The 20,739-nt window shown below is 39.4% G+C and overlaps 1 protein-coding gene across 1 annotated transcript; it reads left to right on the plus strand.

Annotated features, from left to right (window-relative positions):
- Positions 1-2,287: 2,287 nt before the first annotated feature.
- On the plus strand, positions 2,288-15,308 carry LOC147155449 (eukaryotic translation initiation factor 2D-like). The gene is made up of 10 exons (XM_086066687.1): positions 2,288-2,720; positions 3,805-3,922; positions 4,010-4,055; positions 4,753-4,859; positions 4,946-5,086; positions 9,081-9,170; positions 9,702-9,797; positions 12,209-12,329; positions 14,773-14,947; positions 15,028-15,308. The coding sequence occupies exons 1-10, from the start codon at positions 2,345-2,347 to the stop codon at positions 15,096-15,098; spliced, it is 1,341 nt and encodes a 446-aa protein (XP_085922813.1). The 5' UTR covers positions 2,288-2,344; the 3' UTR covers positions 15,099-15,308.
- The last annotated feature ends 5,431 nt before the right edge of the window (positions 15,309-20,739 follow it).

The following is a 20,739-nucleotide window of genomic DNA, read 5'->3' on the forward strand; positions in this document are numbered from 1 at the left end:
GGAGGCATGCAGCACTTTTGTGCGCAACAGACAAGTTTCGTATTCAAATGGCCCAAAAAGAGGGTGGCGGAGTCGCAGTCTATTATCGCGATTGTCTTCGAGCGGAGCCCCTTCGGTTTATTCGGAATGTGGTTGACCTGGAATTTGCTGTCATCAGGGTTGACGCTCCCGTCCAGGCTTTGATAGCTACGGTCTACAGGCCACCCAACCTGAGTCTTGGCACCTTTCTTCCAAACCTTGGAAGTCTCTTGGATGCCTTGGCCGTGATGGACTGCCAGCCTATTGTTGTTTGCGGAGACTTTAATGAGGATTTGCTTTCAAAGGGAAAGAAATCCATTCTGGACTTGTTTCAGTCCAGAGGATTTTCACAGCTGATCACCCAGGCCACAATTGGAAAGCAGACACTGATTGATCACATTTACATATCTCGCCCAGATTGTTGTGTTCAATCAGGCGTTCTGCACACTTATTACAGTTACCACAGTCCGGTCTACTGTGTGTTAACTTCTTGTGTCAGCTCATTGTCGATCGCAAGGGCACCATTTTCACAAGTGTGCCTTTGCAAATGTTATTGAGCCTTTCATACCACTGCTCAAAAGAGGGGGATACTGTACTTTAAATTGTAAAGGCTGAAAAGTTAAATCCTTTGCTCGTTCAAAATTGGTGTCATAACAGAACTACACTCAAAATCAGAGCGGCCAATCATTTTTTTTGTAGACATATTTATCATTTAGTTAGTTCTAAACGTATTGAGCTTTAAATTGAATTTAAGACATGGGATATGTCATTTAAGCGCTCCCTTATTTTGAGCAGTGTTGCATGACGGTACGTTTAATCAGTGTGCTTTTCTGTTAGCAGGACATCGTGCATTTGGACTTGAATGTTTTGTTTGTCCTTATTGTGATTGTGACTACAACACAATGAAAAGTGTTGGTGTCAGTGAGGTACTGCGATGGTAAGGGATGAACTGCGAGGGTAAGTGATGATTGATTACTGAATTGATCTAGGCAAACATTGAACACTCATTTTTCATTTTCACATGCAATACAGGTGGATGGAGCGCAGCAAGGGGCGCTACTTGACATGGCCAAGGATATCAAGGTTGTTATGTCCGGTACAACTGGTGGAGAGAAAAGATGAAAAAAGGGATCCCGCAAACGTAGACCAAAATGATTTATTCTACAGGATTCCTCACTGAAAAACCGTCACATGTGTATTGGATGAGTATTTAGATTAAGTTTTAACTGTTCAGTTTTGCTGCCTATTTTCTAACAACTTGTTCCTTTGTGTGCTCAGGAAAAGATGAAGATGCTGTGTAACAAAGACCCAAAACGGCTCTTTTAAGAGCCGTTTTACATGTACTTTGGAGTAATATTCCTGCAATATTGATCAGCACCAACATGCCTTTTAATATGCAATGTCAAATTTAAACACTGCATTCATACTGTATTTGCTCCATGATACAGTATATTGCATTTTATATTTTAGTTAATCACTTACACTATAAGCAAGAAATTAAACTGATTCCCTTTTGATATGACTAAAATGTCAATCAAGACATAAGGGAAGCCATTACACATGTAATAACTGCAGTTATTACAACTTGTCCTGAACTCTATTCCTGCTGACACAAATTGAGAGGTAAAGTACACCAACATTTGGCAAACAGTTCAGAGCATGCATCTTTCCACCTTGCAAGAGTCAGCAGGCCCATTCAAAATTTCCGCGGAAATTTTTCTAGTTTTAATTATTACACTCCACAATTACAAAATCGGCATAATCATAAGCAAAAATAAAATATGATTAATACTAATTTTGAGTTGTTTAAATTCATATATTTGCACCTTTTTTTAAAGTAAGGAACTTTTCAACCTTAATAAAATATTTTCATAACTCTTCTAATGAAACATCGACTTAATGATTGGTAGCTTTGCCATGGCCTGAGGGAGTCTGCATCATTTTTACTGGCACTACGCAACTTTGAGGAGGATGGTCGGAACACTGGCACACAAAAAACTACAAATGTGCTGACTGCTTTATATGTCACTTTCCCCTTTACCCATTCGTTACAAAGACGAAAGTCAATTTGAGTGTCGTGAGTTCAAAAACGATGCAATGCGCTTGTCCTCATGAGAAACGTGGTCTTCCTTCAGGCATAACGTTACCGACTTTGTCCATATGGCGGTGCCATAATCAACTGAAAGTTCCTTAGTGTTGCTTTAAAATGACTAATAAATCGTATTTGGTCCAAAAGGAACTTACATAATTATAGTGTTTCAAAGAAATGTATTTTTATTTTTATTTTTTACGTTTAAACATTTTCTTGTTTTGTAGCAAAAAACAAATGATTGTCCTAATCGTGATTTCAATTATTACCAAATTGATCGTGATTAATATTTTCTTCATAATTGAGCAGCTCTATGTCCACTTTAATTTGTTTTTCAGGGCTTTTGGAGAAAAGTCCAGTCCTCCCACTTTACCAGATGCGGCGGGGGAAGCAGACGATGTGAATGGTGACAAATGTGTGACTGATGAGCAAGAAGAAGGTGAGGAGGAGGAAGAGGAGGAGGAGGAGGAAGGTGAGCACGTGCAGAAGCATCAAGCAAGCGAGCCGGTCAAAGATGAAGCCTGCCTTGCTGTGGTTGAGCAAGACAAAGGGGAAGTCGAAAAGAGCATTGAGGAAGGAGAGGAGGAGCAAGAAGATCGAAAGTCACCACAAGGTACCACATTCAGGCCATCGTCACACTAACATCTTGTGCACACTCTCATTCACTGCCATCACAAAATGTATCTAAACTTTTAACTGGTACGGAAAATATTTGTACTTATTTTGTCCGGTGAATATAAAAAGTCAGCACACCCCAACCAATCACTTTCAAACTTGGTTAAACACTTGCTTTAAGTGCCTCTAAATAACCCTAAATATAGTTCTAGTAGGCTTTTCCTTCTTTTTGTTGTTCTTGCATATTTGCAGAAACCTGAATGTTATTTGGAACTGTTCAAAATTTGCTCCACTGGGCTGGACGCACATTGCAGTACACTTACGTCGACTACGCGCGGGAAGTGGGCAGTCGAGGCAAGCTCGGTGCCGATTACGCCCCACCAGCTAACTAGCATTGAGCTTCAGCTGGCTACTAGTGCGACTAAACACAAAGCAGAGTCGCTCCAAAGTCAGTAATCATCACCTCCATTGTGGCCAGAAAGCTGTTGTATCGTTGTCACGACCGGATGATTAGCACAAGACAAAGAGGCCGTGCTAATTGCTAAGCTAAGATTGACACGTATTCGTTTACCACCAGAATTAAATGTTTGGGTGATCGAGCACAGTTTTTTTTCTTCATCTGTCGCGTTAATAATAAAGGTATTCAACTGACTAGTAAAATAGCAGGCTTTTGAAAAAGCCAAGGCAAGGCAGCTTTATTTATTTCGTGAACAAGGCAGCGCAATGTGCTTCACACAGTTACAACAGAAGACGCCTCCGTCTCGCCCGTCCGTACAATAAATGTTATCAAAATTACTTGACAGTAGATCCTTTTTTTAAATCTCTCTTTCAGCTTTTCTAAAGGACACATTTTTTTATATTTTACATTTTATATACACTGACAGCATATGAAATGAGTTGAGTGTTTTTACCTCCACCCGGCAGAAAGCATGTATTCTTCCGTGTCATTTATTGGTATTTGGATAATAGCAACATGCTTTAGATGTGGCGCTGTGGTTTTTGCCACAAGCGCTCTTATTTTAATTGTATTTTTTTATATATATTATATATTATAAAATATTATTTTTATTTTGTTTTCACAGAGGTCATGGATGCTTTACTTCGGCAGTGCTTCCTCCTGGCTCTCAAGAGCAAGGTGAAGAAATCAGAGCTCCCTCTGCTGACAAGCACTTTTCTCCGCAACCACATGGTTTCCTGCTGGTAACGAGTCAGACGTTAGTCACAAAGCGCCCAAGAGGAATTCACTTACTTACTCTAAACATTCTGTTTTTGATTTTTTTTCTTCAGCCCCAGCGGAAAACAACTGGATATAAAAAAATCCAGCTATAAAAAGGTACATGTGAATGTAGTTGGGTTTCCATCCACTCATTTTTATTTGAATTTTCAAGAAATGCGAAAATAAAACCGAATGGAAACGCTAGAAATTCGAAAAAGGGCTTAAAATTCGGAACAAAAAACAAAACGCTTAGAGAGGGGGATTTTCAAGCGTATCGGAAAAAGGAAAATGTGAATTTTAGCTGTGGAATATGCGAATAACCGCTGGCAATATCGGATACACGTCGCACGTTTTGACTGGATATTACGTCACACGTACGTTTGTGGTCCCAAAGCAATGTCTGACGATAAAGTAAGGTATGTTTGGGGGGACGACCAAACAGAAATCTTTTGGGAATTAATTAAAGAAGCAAATATTAATGCAATTTTAGATGGAAAACAGCAAATAAACGCTACGGTTGATCAAGAATTATAAAAGCAAACTCATACGACGTCAGCACATGGCGCAGTCGCTTCCTGGTCTTCTTCTTCTTTTAAATGACTGGTGGATCACATCTGTATGGTGTATAGCGCCACCTACAGCGGTGGAGTCGCCTATCAATATTCGCAAAAGAAGAACAGATGGAAATGAGCAGAAATCGCATGTCTGTTTTGCGCATTTTCAGTAAATTTGCTTAAAAATTTCAAAACAATTGGATGGAAACCTGACTTGTGCCATGTTTGAAACATTTCTTTCAACTTGAGTCTTCAAACAGCTTTCCAAGTTCCTGCAAGTCATGCAGCAGCAGCACAGCATCGTCCGTGTGAAAGAACTGACGAAAGGCGTGGAAAGCATCGTCGAGGTGGACTGGAAAAGCCCAGAGTCAGCTTGCCATCTGCACACACCGACATTCAAAACGGAAACACATCAAAGTTCTCATTTGTACCCTCTATGTGTGTCACATGTAGACTACGCTTCTCTGTTCCCGAGAAGGAGACAGGCGTGGAAGCGATTCCGCTTGGAGAAACGCCGTATCATCCTCCCGAGATCACCACTTTATACTCCGTGTCAGCTCGACTGCAGCCTCTTTTTCAGGATGCGAGCAAAAGGTGTGTGTATTTTTTAGGGATGGGCGGAGAACCGATACCAGGACACATTTCACGGTATCTGTTAGTGGTGCAACGGAATCATCATTGATCCGTGGTTAGTTCGGATTAGGCCGCACGGTTCGGATCGCGGTTAATGGGGGGAAAAAACAAAACATGTCAAAGAAGCTGAAACATACTCAAAGTAACACGCTAAACCTAACTTCAAAATAAAGTTGACCAAATAATACATTGATGGCAATGCAAATAGCATTAGTATACTTTTACTTTGAAGTTGGCCCACGTTGTAGCGTGATGGCTAGCTTGACTTCCCTTTTAGACGCTCGTAGTTTTGATTGACATTGTAGTTGCGACCAACATCAACACAACGCTATCTCGAACTCATGTTCAATCGCTAATTTAGGACGCTAAGAAACAGCTAATTAATTACGCCGTCATTGTATGATATGGCAGAAGTCTTCGACGCGAGTGGCTAGCAGCTAGCTGTTAGCATTTCCAACGAGTGTCTGGCTGGTAAGTAAGTTTGACAGCAGATACTATAACAATCCGCAGTGTGTCACCGCGCCACAGGGTGGCGCCTCTTTGTTTTGTTGGGCATGTTCTTTTTCGTTTTTGGGCAGTGAATGTTTTTGACTCCAGGAATGCACGATAATTGTAACATGCGGTGGTGCCTAGCCCACTCCGAGCTCATTCATTTTTTTTTTTTATTATTAAAAGTGAACCTGTAGATTTCAGTTGCTCTCCCGTTTTTTTGCTGTCCCGCTACGCCGTCCATGGCCACCGCGCATTACAGTACCTGGCTTACTTGAATTATTTTTCAATATTCTGGACCGAGGCTACTTTATAATTCACTCTCCATGTTTAAAGGAAGGGAATGTGCCTTAAATTGCACATTGAGGTCTTTTAATTATATTTAAAAAAAAAAGATAAATAGAACTTTGTTTGCATTTATTTTATAAAACACTTTTGACCATTAAAAAAAACAAAAACATTCATCTCGAAATGTCAAATTTAGCTGTTTGGATTATAGGAACACAACTGTAAACCATTATTACCTTGTTATTTTACACATGAACCAGGTCAAAATGAGAATGCTTCTGCCTCAGATTACACTTAAAATTGTGTTCCTAAATCCTAAAAGGCTATATGAGACATTTTGAGTTGATTTTTGTTTTTATAATTTAATGGGAAACAGCGTTTTACAAAATGAAGACACTAAATCCTAATTAGACATTTGGAATTGATTATTATTATTATAATTTTTTACGGAAAAAGCGTTTTAGAAAATAAATGAAGACAAAGTACTATTTATCTTCTTGGGTGATTCGAAAAAGGATCCCATGCATGACTCAAATCTGTGATCCGATCCGAAGCGTGACTTTTGCAATGGATATCAACACTGGTATCAGCCCCCGCTCTTATGGAAGTTCGGTCAGGAACTAAAGGTTAGGCCTATTTTGCATTTATTGATCGCCACAGGGGCCATCCTGTAAGAGAAGAGAGCACATAAGTCGTCAGTTGTACTCAACAATTGAATTTGCTCTGAAGTGCAGACAGATCTTTGTTTATCATATAGTATATTGTCTCTGACTACTGCACTGCTATGAGATGAATGACGAACGGAGAACGTGAAACAGGAAACAGAAATACAGAGCAGCCTTCCAAATTAAAAGCATGGATTTCAAGACAAGAAAAATCCTTAAACATCACACACTAAACAGCTTGAGGAATTCTTAACATGGTAGATGTTACAAAATTATTTTAAATCCTATTGTATTGCATTTAATTATTTGCACTTCACTGTATTCCTTAAAAAGAAGTTGTACAACCACATATTTTGATTGGGACTTTTGTTCCCTGGCCACTGGATTATTTGTTTCATTTTATTTATCAACTATTTTTTTAAATTAATTTTATGGTATGCTCTATGCAAAATGACTTTAATTAGCAAATTAAAAAAATAATCAATGCCATTAATTTCAAGCAATTTTAAAGAAATTAATTGGGATATATAGGTCCTTTAAAAAATATATCTTTCATTGTTTTTTGTTGTGTTTTTTTTTAACTTAATGTATCATCAGTACTAATGGTATCGGCACTTGGTATTGGTGAGTACTGAAGATTTACGTATCGGTATTGGTCTAAAAAAAGTGGTATCGAACATCCCTATTATTTTGTGAGTCATATAATGAAACATGTCCCTACGAATTGAGAAAGCTTGTGAGTCAAGAAGCACACACATGTTTCATATTTCTTTGAATTAGGCTTCCACTCCGCCTGGGCTGCACTGTGGCAGAACTTAACCTCCAAACAAACCCTTAAAGGCAGAGTGGCGGGATCAAGTTACCACAAAGTCGACTTTTAGAAGGTGTAAGAAAGTGTCTAAATGACTCCTGTTGTATTGATTTGCTTTTCCCTACTACTTGGCTCCATATGTTTTATGATGTGCTATAATTGGAAAAGTATCAAATGTGCGTTGCTTGGCAAACATTTTTACAGTAATGTCTAAAACATTACATTACTTATAAATCTAAGTCACTTAAAAGTAAATCCGCTTTGATATCTCCAGAGTCTCATAACATGGTTTTTGGACTTGTTGTTATATAAACTTTGCTAGTTGCAACTGGTTGAAGCCGCTTTCACATTCACAACTTTCTTCTTCATGGCGTGGATGGGTGAAAACTTTGCTATGAGTATTTTAATTGTGCACAGCCGTTCTGTTAACTACCCCACTGTTAACCCCACTAATGCGCCCAACCTGGCGAACCTCTAACCAAAGCCATGCGCCTCACAAACATGGGCAGATGTGCCCTCTATGTAGTGTTAAATTCATCATGGAAAACTAACAAAGATCATTTCGTCAATGCACATTTTTCGCCAGACTAAAACCATACGACACTAGACTAAAACCCTCATTAAGAAACAATAACTGGCACTAAATCAGTATGCATTTTCGTCGACTAATAAAGACGAGACAAAAATGTACTTCACTTAATAAAAACTGGACTAAAATGGGCATTAATTCATGGAACAAAAACGAGACAAATATGATATGATTTTGTAAAATCTTATGTCTGCTAATCTGTCATGTTTGTGACACTGTCATGTGACACTGTCATGTGACACAGTGACACACCCTCTTTCAAATCAGCAGCTAGCGAGTGCAACGCGCACAAACCCATGAGACAGACAGGAGGTGGATTTACGGTGAAAGGTGAAAAAAGAGAGTAAATTATGGTTCTAATGTAACATTAATCCAACGGCTATAACGTTCCAACAATAATATTAATCCGACCGCTAACTAATGCAGGCTAATTTGCTAGCTCGTAGCATGGAGCCGTAGTAGCCGCTTGTTGATATACTGCAATTGTGTGTCAAGTTGTTTTTCATCCAAAAGATGAGAGAAAGTTTGATGTGAAATAGTTTTTAGATCCGAAATGTTCAACATAATCTGCTGACAAAAAAAAAATATATATATACAGGGGTAAAATGATTGTCATGACTAAAACTAGACTAAAATGTTGACAGTTTTTGTTGACTAAAACTAGACTAATTAAATTCTGTTTTCATGGGCTAAATGCTAGATTTATAAATGGACTAAATAAAAACGGGGTGAGGTTGACTATGATAAAAACTAACAAGCATGATTAAAACTAAAACTGGACTCAAACTGAGACTAAATTTAAAAATAGCGGATCAAATTAACACTACCTGTATGTAACATGAAGTGTTACTATAACTGCTATAGTAGTGTTATAGTGTACTACTATATGATGTTTTATTTATTGACATGTGCAATCAATTTAAAATCCAAAAGAGCTGATAAACTCTCCTGTTGCCAATCGCACGTCACTTCTGAATCCTCTCAGCATATTCTGCCAGTGTTCTAGCAAAGCTCTTGAAGCCCTTGGCAACAGGTCAGCACGAGGTCACGGGGCGCATCTGCACGTAAACGTCGAATGTTTGACGGAAATTATGTTCTCTGGCGCTCCCGCAGGAGAGGCGCGGCACTGCAAGCTGCTGAGGTGAGAAGCATCGTCACGGAATATGTGAAGACGAATGACTTGGTGGATGAAACCAATAAGAAGTAAGTACAATGAACTTTCTGCAAATGCATAAACATGAGTGCATTGGCGCTAAGTAATGAATACAAAACATTTCACTTGGCATAATACTTGTTTTTGGTGATTAAAATGACATGACAGTGTTTACATTAAATCAAACTGTTCCTTTAGTCAGCAGGCAAGATGGAAAGAAAAGCTCTGTTGTTGGCATTCAGTAATAAACAGTGGAAGATTAGAACCATAATAAGGGCACAGCTCGCTTCAGGGTTTAATATAGTTCAGTTATTGTGGTTAAGAGTACCAACGTTCACCAGCCCGGGGCATGTGATGCAGCTGTAATCAGATCAAATCCTGAAATGTGACTCTGAATCTGAAGGGGCCTCGCTGTTCGTGTCTTTGTCGTTTCATGTGCCACATAAATAGATGATTAGGGTAAGAGAGAGATGAAGCTGATTAAGGCATGAAAGACTAATAAGGCGGCATGTGACCTGCCATCCGGTTGAGCGCGCAAGCCGAAGTGAGACAATCATTTTGTGTGTTTGCTTTTCAAACAGTTACGTGAGAATCAACCCAACTTTATGTGACTGTTTACTGGAGAAATCAGAGTACCAGGAAATAGAGACTCTCAAGTGGGATGATCTTTTCAGCAGGTAACGTTGGGGATTTTCTTCTTCTGCCGCGACATGACACCACACAAACAACCTTTTTTTGTTCTACGCAACGAACCCCTCGCTCGACCGTCCCCGAACCCCTATTGGTAGTAACGCGTTGGTCTGCGTTGAACGGGTTATTTACGGTGATGCAAAACATCGCCCCGCTCTGATCAGCGTCTCGGATTGCTGCCGCTCAAAAACGTATCAACAGATCGAGAAACTGTCAAACTCCATTGATGGAAAGCTTATCACTGTATTGGTCACAGATGTTTTTATTCTCTCTTTCACTTTCACAGATGAAAATGAACAAGTGAGATGGGAATTTTTTTCACTTAGCAGTAACGGTTGCCAAATATTTACACAGATACAGTAGATATTATCCTACGACCGACAAAGCCTGACTTTAAAGTTAAATTTATTTCGCCACATTACCATTGATATGTTCGAGCCTCGCAAACATTTTGTCATGTGCCTTTTCATAAGAAAAATACGGTATCACTCCATAAAATTGTACGGTTTTATCACTTCCACAACTGACTCTAAACGATTTGTTTATGAGCATTTAGCTACATGGACTGTCCTTAGGTGGGTTGATGTTTAGTTTGACAGTAAATTTGAATGAGGAGTGGCAAGAAACTGAAGCCTCTTTTTTTTTTTTAAAGAATTGTTCACCATCTGCCAACCTGACTTTGCTGGAAGCATCTCACGCTTGCTTTTATCTCAGATTTTTGCTTGCAAGTTGAAGCAAAAAAACGAAAACCAAAAAAATCCAGCAACGCCTTGTATCTTGAAAAATTTGTATATAACGGTTTATTAACATTCTTTCAAAAAAAAACTATAGTCGAACAATAAAAAAAAAATTTAAAAAAAGGATCTTGCGGTGGTGCATAAAGTCAGGTGACGGATAATTGATGGACAATGAATTTATCTTTTATTAAACAAATAAAATCTGCAAGTACTTCAATAACATTTCATCCTGTATTTAGGGTCAAGTTGCATTAGAACTAAAAATATAAAATGATGCACATACAGATGACATGAACGCAGACAGCCAAACATACACAAAATGGAAGATCAATATGTTGCATTTCCAACACAAAACCACTTAAAAAGAGAAATGCTCAACTTTTGTTTTGATATAATCCTCAAACCCCAAATAAATTATATTAAATTATATGCATATAAATACCGTGGTGTAAATCCCTTTAAGGTTGATCATATAATTGTAGGGTAAGGTTGGAACGCATTAAAAAAGGCAACTTAGAAATAAGACTTTGATGTTATGGCCATCACAGTGTGACTGGTTCTAAAACTTTCAGGCATGTAAAAGGCCAACTGAGGCAGACACAGATGTGGTCACATGACATCACTACTGTGGTAATTACAATGGCAGAATGAGGAAAACAAAGCAGAGAGTCACATTTCAGTTGACTTCATGAGAATATTGGCAAGGATGACGGCAAACTCTTACGCTCAAACCAGTTATATTTCAGGGTAATAGTAACGGCCACCGCCTTCATGCCACTTGTGTGACGAGACTTATGCAATTTCTCCGAAAATGCCGTGTGAATGCTGAAAGTTGAATGCATGTAGAATTATGTGCAAAAGTAGAATTCATGTGGAATGTCGTGGAATTGCTTATTAAGGATATTGAATACAGTATTGTGTGAAAATGATTCATTACTATATATAACTGAATGATATTAAATCAAACAGAACTGCCATGTTGAAGGAGTTTCGCGTCGTCAATGAAAATATGCAATGCTATTAAAAAGGAACTCAATAATGTGACGTGATATTGAATATAATGGATGTTAAATGACTGGACAATGATTATTGTAGTCAATTGAACTTGGGACTAAAATCTGCTGCAACCTGAATTTGAACCCTGGTCTCCAATGCACTAGTCATCTGCTTTAACCACTGGACTACAGTTGACATGTAAAAACTGTTGACAAAGGTATGTAATTGTATTCATTATTTTGGTATAAAACTGCAGATTTTATTTGTTTAATCCACATTTATGTGATGAATTCATTTCATGATATGATATTTCGTACTTATGTATATCATTTTGTGTCGGGTGGAAATTGTCACATTTGCATTGTACAGTGAGAGTTGGGATTCGAACCATCGACCCCTTGGTCACCGAACAATGCATTTTACCAACTGCGCCATTGCAGCAACATCAAACACCTGGGAATGATGGATGAGCGCTATTTAAGGGAATTGAAAGTGAATGGGGGAACATTTGACATAAAACGTAAAATTGTGGAATGTGAAAAATGTGTGCCTGGTGGTGTGAACGTTTGGAGCATATCGAAGTTGTCGAAACGGTTGTCCATCGGATGTATTATGTGGGAGTTGAGAACTGTCGCTGAATTGAAACGTTGACCTTGTCATTGCAGGACGTTGGGGAGAATGCAGGAGTGCTATCAAATAGCGTTTCCTGGACAAACGGCCCGAATAAAGAAAGGACATATTGAGCCCATTGATGTCTCAGTGGCTTCCCGAGGCTCCAATAAGAAGGTGACCGCCTCTCCTTTGGTCTCTTGAGGCCTCCCTGATTTTATGTTTTTTGGATTTGTTGGGGTCTGGATGTTTCTTGGGCTTCTTGGGGTTCTGGTGGGGGGTGTCTGGTCGGTGCTGGATTTCACCTTCCTTGGTTTTCTTTGGTCCCCTCGGGTCTCGGTTTAGGTGAACGGTATGAGATTTTTTCTAATAGGTTTTCTGGTGAGCTAACAAATACACGCACGCACGCACGCACGCACGCACGCACGCACATACACATACTCACCCACACACACACACACAAAAAATAAATAAATATATATATATATATATATATATATATATATATATATATATATATATATATATATAAAAAAAAAAAAGAGCAATGATGATGACATTTCCGAATGAACAATACTGAGCTCTTAGAAAAAAAAAAAAAAAAAAAAGAAGGTGACCGCCTCTCCTTTGGTCTCTTGAGGCCTCCCTGATCTTATGTTTTTTGGATTTGTTGGGGTCTGGATGTTTCCTGGGCTGGGAAGGAGTTCTGGTGGGGGGTGTCTGGTCGGTGCTGGATTTCACCTTCCTTGGTTTTCTTTGGTCCCCTCGGGTCTGCTGGTGTTCGGTTTAGGTGAACGGTATGAGATTTTTTCTAATAGGTTTTCTGGTAAAATAACAAATACACGCACGCACGCACGCACACACAAAAAAATAAAATAAAATAAAAAATGAAAAAAATAAAAAATAAAAATAAAAGCAATGATGATGACATTTCCGAATGAACAATACTGAGCTCTAAAAAAAGCAAAAAAAGCAAAAAAAAAAAAAAGAAGGTGACCGCCATCCCCGACATCGATCTGCTCCTCTTTGCAACCCTCCGATTTGTTAATGGCTTTAAATGGAATTTTATTGGTTAGGTAGTGTGGGAAATGGATGGATATACTTACAGTAGTGTTTTCCAAAAGTTTGTATACATATTTCCTTATTTCTATTTTGGTTCAGGATCCACGTACAGCCGTCAGTATTTGTCACTTTGCACTTATTTTGTAAGCATGACATTTTCTTGGCTCACCAATTGACATTGGAGCAGGTTTGCAAAATTGCTGCCTGGCCAGATGTTTCTCCACCAAGTAGTTAATGAAAACTTAGTGAAATAACAAAAAATAAAATTGAAAAACAAACAAACCGTTTTTGTCAACGGAGAAAAAAAAAAGGAGTGATTTTTATAATATCTATAACTAACTGGAAGTACATTTCGTGTTTATAATACAAAATAACTATAATTACAGCAAATATCTCAATGTCATTGACAAATCATGCAGAGCCAAAAGCTTCGTTCGGAAGTGGCGTTCAATAATCTGAAGTGTGCACAGATAAAGCTTTATCGGTTTCCGAAGCATCCACCGAATCGAGCTTTTGTCGATGCTGATGAGTTGGTTCCATTTGTAGCCCCGAAAATAGATTTTCCTTGGCTTTGCACAAACGCCTCCTCTAGGAGTTTGGTTGTGGTGGCAGTAACAGCCCCTTCCCACTCCGGTTTCAAGAAGCTGGTCATAGATTGTATCCTTTGTACTAAATGTTGGAACGGCAAGATGGCCAAACTGAAGTGCAGTCAGGGGAGACAGGAAAACCTTTTGCCAGGCACACATTTTTCAACACTGCTTCAAGGAATGATATTCTTGTGGAGAGTCAATTTTTGGACCCCACGTATTGTCAAAAAGACATTTCAATCAAAAATGTTTTTGTCTGGCGGCACGGTGGCTGACTGGTTAGCACGTCCGCTAAAGGTTGTGAGATCAAGTCCGGGCTTCGGCCTTCCTGGGTGGAGTTTGCATGTTCTCCCCCGTGCCTGCGTGGCTTTTCTCCGGGTACTCCGGTTTCCTCCCACATTCCAAAAACATGCATGGCAGGTGAATTGGACACTCCAAATTGTCCATAGGTGCGATTGTGAGTATGGTTGTTCGTCTCTGTGTGCCCTGCGATTGGCTGGCAACCAGTTCAGGGTGTACCCTGCCTACTGCCCGAAGCCAGCTGGGATAGGCTCCAGCAACCCCCGCGACCCTTGTGAGGACAAGCGGTACAGAAAATGGATGGATGGATGGATGGATGGATGTTTTTGTCTTGTTTTGTTTAAAAATAAAACTTTACATTTGAAGATGCTTGTCTTTGAAGTGCAACGACATAAGCTATCATAAGCATTTCAGATTTTGTTGTCTTGGCCTGCAAAGTCAAAATAGTCTTGTTTTGCTCCAAAAAAAAATTGCCCTGGAAATTGAGTTTGCCAACCAGCGCTTATGTTTTTTTTATTATTATTTTTTTTTTCTAAGACCAGCGCTTATGTTATGGAGACGCTGTTTCTCAGCTCTTTTTTTTTTCTTCTTTTTGTCCGTTTTTTTTTTTCTTCAAACAAATCTGGTTGATTTCTTATTCTATCTCCGATGGGTTTCATGTGCTAACGCAGGTGACCGTAATAAGAAACCTGGAGGTGTACGCTTTGGACCCTTCTGCTGTCGCCAGCGCGTTACAGCGCCGAGTTCAAGCCAGTTCCGTCCTGCAAGCACTTCCTGGGGCCAAAGACAAAGTCCTGGTCCAGATTCAAGGCAACCAGATTCAACAAGTCGGACATTTGCTGCTAGGTTTGGAGCGTCATCTCCTTTGCAGCTTATAAACGGATGTGCTTTCGTACGTAATGCTTGTGGCTCATCTGTCGTTTCAGATCATTATGGAATTCCTCGCAAGTACATCCAAGGGTTGGACAAAGCTCCGAAAGGTGGAAAGAAGAAGTAACATTTGAAGGCTGTACCTGATATACCGTCAGCTTCGCTTACACAGCTGCTTCACTGTACTGTATGTAAACATTCCTGTGGGCCTTTCCGTGTAAAATACGCTCATCTTTATGACAGCTGTTAAATTACATTTCTCTCTGCCTTTATTGCTGTGGTGAGAATACTGTACCGTAGCTAATGTCTGTCATATCCTTCACTGTTTAGAGTCCCAGGGGTGCTCAAGTTGGGTCCTCGAGAGCCCCCCTATCCAGCCTGTTTTCCATGTTTCTCTCCACTAACACACCTGATTTCATGATCAGATTCGTTCAGGCTTCTGCAAAGCTTGCTGATTAGCTGCTCATTAGATTCAGCTGCGCTGCAGGAGGGAAACACGGAAAACAGGCTGGATAGGGGGCTCTCGAGGACCCAACTTGAGCACCCCTGGTTTAGACGTTCAGTGCTGTCATGTTAAATCAGGCAGCGAGCAAGAAATCTCCGCATATAAGAACCACTTTCATTTGTGGACGCGATTCAGAAAACTTTTCTGTCATGATATCAATGGCTCTCAAAAGTGGAATTGACTGTATAAAATAAATATTTTGTCAACGTTACAATGTGTTCTTCATTTTGTCACGTCAGTCGGTGAAATGGTGGCAAAATGAGGACGGGAGGTGAAAGGGGGGGGGGGGTGCTGATATTCTGCAGCACGTCATGGCCCAGGTCAATTATTAAGCACAGTGTGCCGAGCAGTCTTTGTTCAGAAAAGGGTTCTGATTATCTGACAATGATTATCATTCACTTAAAGGCACACTGAGAATTCAAGTACAGCAAGGTGCAACGCCGTTTGGGGTTGATTTGGTTTGCTATTTTTGTTTGTCACTGAATGTGTATTTTTAAGGGAAATACATCATGAAGATGACACGAAAGTGAAAATGCAGCTTTTGTTTGTTTATTTTTTTTACACAATCTTAAGAAAGTACAAATATGGCAGCAAAAACACAGTTTGGGGTTGATTTGGTTTGCTATTTTTTTTTTGTCACTGAATGTGTATTTTTAAGGGAAATACATCATGAAGATGACACGAAAGTGAAAATGCAGCTTTTGTTTGTTTATTTTTTTTACACAATCTTAAGAAAAATACAAATATGGCAGCAAAAAAATCTTTCAATAAATACATGTGAAGTTGAGGTAGAAACCCATGACATTCTTATTAAGGACCTCACCTAATAATAATAATAATAATAAGCTAACATTTTAATAACAAAAATGTACTACCAATGCTATTTAAAGCCTCAACATAACAGAATTTTTACTTTAGCAAAAATAATTCCATAGCAGTGGGGATCTCACTCATTAATCATTGGAGGATGAAAATGGCACATATTTGTTTGTACCAATTCAATTAAGTTCATAAGGGTGTCCAATTCTCTAAAAAGGATTTATATGTTAGAGGCCAATTTGCTTCTGCTCGAGCAGATGTTGTTTGTGACACTTTATTATCGCCCCAAGAATTCGACTTTGTGCGCCCTTTTCCAAATCAACCCCCTCAATCTCAACCTATGACGGCGTATTAGGGTCACATATAAAGATATATTTTTTTTAGAGGGCGGGGAGAAAAAAACGCGCAAATTTGCAAGAAAAAAACCTCCGGAACTGACAAAATACGTATAGCTTACTAAGCTCACTACTCGGATGTTTGTGCTTTTCAGTCAGGTTTTCAAACAAGGAGATAGCGATGACTTTAACCGTATTATGTGAAGCGTTGGGTACGGCCAGCGACGAAGACGCCTGGCGTTGCGAAGGCCCACATCCTGAGGATCAAACATTTAGGTTAGTTTGTTAAAATAAATATTTACTTGTACATTTATGTTTCCAGAATTATTATTTACACATTCATACATTTTTTTTTTTTTTTTAAGTAGCTAAGTTGATGTGTCGAATCTGCTGCTCACGTCTTAAAATTGAAATCATGCCATCTAGTGGCAGAAAAATGACCTCAACACAAATCTATATCACACTCGTCTTTTACAGTACAGTATATCTTTTTAATTTTAGCTCAATTTTATGAATTGATATGAAATGACTGTATCAATGCAGCCATATTTCTATTAGTTTAACACTTTTGTCCACTTTTATGTTAACAAGAGTATGAAAACTAAGGGGGAAAAAATCTATCGTACATTTAGATATACAGTTTGCGATTAATCATGAGTTAACTATAGTAGTCATGCGATTAATTACGATTTCAAAAATGTAATCACCTGACACTCCTAGTTCTGATACAAAACGTGAGTAAACCAGGATGTGGCAGCCATTTTGCATTCACAGAATAGCAGACAGCAAAATAAATGTTATCGCCGAGATACAATATGTATGAATTTGTGAACGTGCCAAAACGTTCCTGTTATGATTTTATAAAGACAAGAGTATCATTGTTGAATAATAGCACTTGCATACTCCGAGTTTGCGGGGAAGATCACAGTATGTGGTCATTTTTGGAACGTTTAAACCATTTGTTGTTGAAGGCTGGAACCTTTATACATGAAAAATTAAATGCATAATTGTTCCATTAAAACAGATGTACGCATATATTTAATATATCCATATTTTTGTCTTCTATCTTGTTAAGAAGTGAGTGGTCCGATGTGGTCTCCCAGTTGTGCTGATGAAAATGCGTTGCCCATCCCTGGTGTAAATCATACTGATAGTGCAGAGGGAGTTGGAAAGATATTCGACCCTGATGCCCACCATGCAAATGATCATTATTCTTTTTTATTACAGCGTTATCATCACTGATAAGCTGTAACGTGCGAGGCCGCTATCGCTCACACTTGTGGCAAAAGAAAAGTGTGAATCAAGAGCTCTGACGCGAATGTTGACGGATACAACTCAGGTGTTTATGTTCAAGTTCAGGAAGAGCGAATTGCACCGATGAATATTTTCTTTTTTTTACATCCGCATGTTATGAAAAGCACATCCATTTGAAATTGGAATTGATCCTCGACTCACGTGGTGAGGCTTCAGAGGATTTTCAGACTTGAATCGCTCTTTAAAGGTCGTCGTCGTAAGATTTGAAAGTAGTAGTAGTAACAAAAGCGCTAGCCAGCTATGCTATTAGCATGGTTGACAAGCCAACGTTAGCCACTACATTTGTATTGCTTTTTATTCTGGAGCATTTAATTTGCTGATAAAAGCTGCCATGCTCCCCCAAAATGTTTCCCCGTTACTTGTGGAATGTTGGCTATGTCCCGTGAGTGTCATGAATGAGGAAATATGGTTTCATGATGACACTTTTAACAGCGACTTAAAGAAGGGCAAACGTTTGTAGCGAGCATCAATGTGTTGCTACTCACACTGGTGTATGGAAAGTGCGAATGTTTGGTGGTGGTGGGGGGGGGGGGGGGGGCGGTTGTGGCTACTGTTGGATTATTAACATTGTTTTTCTGTTTCAATTTATATTTTTCAAAGTGTTTTTGATTTTAGTTAGATATGTTACAACTGTTCCCCATATGTTAGTTTATCTATAGTCTTTGTTTTCTTCCCTGTCATAGTAAGGTGTCTGACTTAATCTAAATAAGAGGTGTCTGACCAAAAGGGCCGTCTGCGTGAATTTCTGGTGCCAGGAGGCTCCAGGAGCCAATTGTTTACCCACATCTGTTGAGGACTAAAAGAACTGAATGGAAGATAACCTAATTGTATTTCACTCTGCTGACAGCACAATCTCTTTCTCAAAGGCTGTACTCTGTGTGGGGTTTTATGGGGGGGTCCCTGGTGGCAGGAGGTGGCGGGGGCCAAGTGTTTACCCACATCCTGAGGTAGAGATAAGGAGAGGGGGTGTGTAGACTTGAAGACTCTTGTTTTGACAGGAAGTGTCACATGGGGGGCTATGCCTGGAGGGGCAAAAGGTACTTCTTTGTCAATGAAAGGGGGTGGGAACGTTTTCAATATAAATGTATGCATGTACTTTGAGAAGGACACATTGTGGGTGAGATGCTATGATTGAGCAGGCCCTGATGACTTTCAGACTCTGAAATAAAAGCTGGCAAACTTGTTCACAGATTTCAACTTTGAATTTATTTGAACACGCAGAAATCAAGGACTGATTTCCAACACTACTCAAGTAGCTGACCGCCACCACAGTGTGAATGTGTGAGTGCATGAATAATGTATTCATTGTGAAGCGTCTTTGAGTGTCCAAACAAGCGCTATATAAATCTGATACATTATTTTTATGAATTCATCCCTGGGCTTTTTTGCTGTACACTAAACTGTGCACATAAGTGTACCACAAAGTATACTTTCAAGTATACTTAATAGTGTGCTTAAATATACTTGAAAGTATGCTTACTTATTCATGTACTTTATAATATACTTAAGTATTCTTTTAAGTGCACTAAAATGTTCCAATATCATCCCAAGGAGTTGAATTAAAGTTTCCTTTTAGTACAAGAATAAGTGCACTGGAAAAATAAACGTAGGTATACTTAAGTATACTCTACATTACGTACTTAAAGTATACTACTTTTTGGTAAGGGTGTGAGGGAGGGGACAGCACAAGATCGCGTGTGGAGGACAAAACAGAAGACAGAAGCAAATGTCGCCTTTCAGCTTGCTTTGCTGTGCCCGAAGCCATCCAGTGTCCAAATGGCGACATTCTTTCCAGGAATTTGACTTCGTGACACTCCCCATCATTAGTGAGAGCAAACCTTTTCTTTCTTTTTTTGCCTGCAAGGAACGAGTGTCATGTTTTCAGAAAGTGGAGTTGAGGTCAACGTCTGCCCTTCAAGGACATTACAGGGACATACATTTGACATTTGAGAGAGACAAATGTGTTAAAAGAGAGAAAGGACAATTGTTAGTTTCTCAGCTGCAAGTGCTGGACTGTGACATGCCATCTCTGTCGCCATCTGCTGGCTCCGTTGTAACATCGCAACCACTACCAGTTGAATAAAAGTTTTGTTTACATGAGGAGTTAACGTATTATCGGCAAGTCATTCCATTTCATAAAATCATTTCATAAAAGTTGTTAGTCTTTAGTGAATCTACCTCATTGTAAGTCAATGCCAGTTAATTTCCCTTGTGGATGATTATGGCATCCATCTTTACTCAACCATCTTTTCCTTAACTGAATTTCCCGTGCGGGAGTCATTAAAGGCTTATCCCATTTCATGGTTTATGTTTATTTTACTTGATGAAAACGGCATGTCTGCGTTTACTGTAATTAATAGTCTGTCCATCCGTTTGCCATTTGGTCTAAGCTCACTCGGGTCCCGCGGGGGCCAACAGACTCTGCGAATGTGAGCTGAGCTACACGCGCTACGCGCTGCGCGGTTTGCCCGACAATCATAAGGCGCATCTCGACAAACAAACGTTTACACTCGCATTATTTACCGAGCAACTATTTAGAGTGTGACAATGAATGCAGAAATGAGTCCAAAGTAGGTGAAGAAAACCCACACGCGCACGGGGGGGCGGCTTGCAAGCATACCGAGGTTCGAGACTAGATTTGAACCCGCAACCTGAGAACTACTTTGCACCACGCTGCCCAATCGAGTCATGAGGACGCTTTGGAACGTATTCAAATGCAGAGAAGAAAAACAGGCCGTTAAAGATGACAAAGCAAGCACAACTGAATGATTTTGGAGTCAGGTAGTCAAATATTT

The sequence above is a fragment of the Leptonotus elevatus genome, chromosome 22 (assembly GCF_054856555.1).
Source record: "Leptonotus elevatus isolate MCC_2025b chromosome 22, RoL_Lele_1.0, whole genome shotgun sequence".
NCBI classification, from domain to species: domain Eukaryota; kingdom Metazoa; phylum Chordata; class Actinopteri; order Syngnathiformes; family Syngnathidae; genus Leptonotus; species Leptonotus elevatus.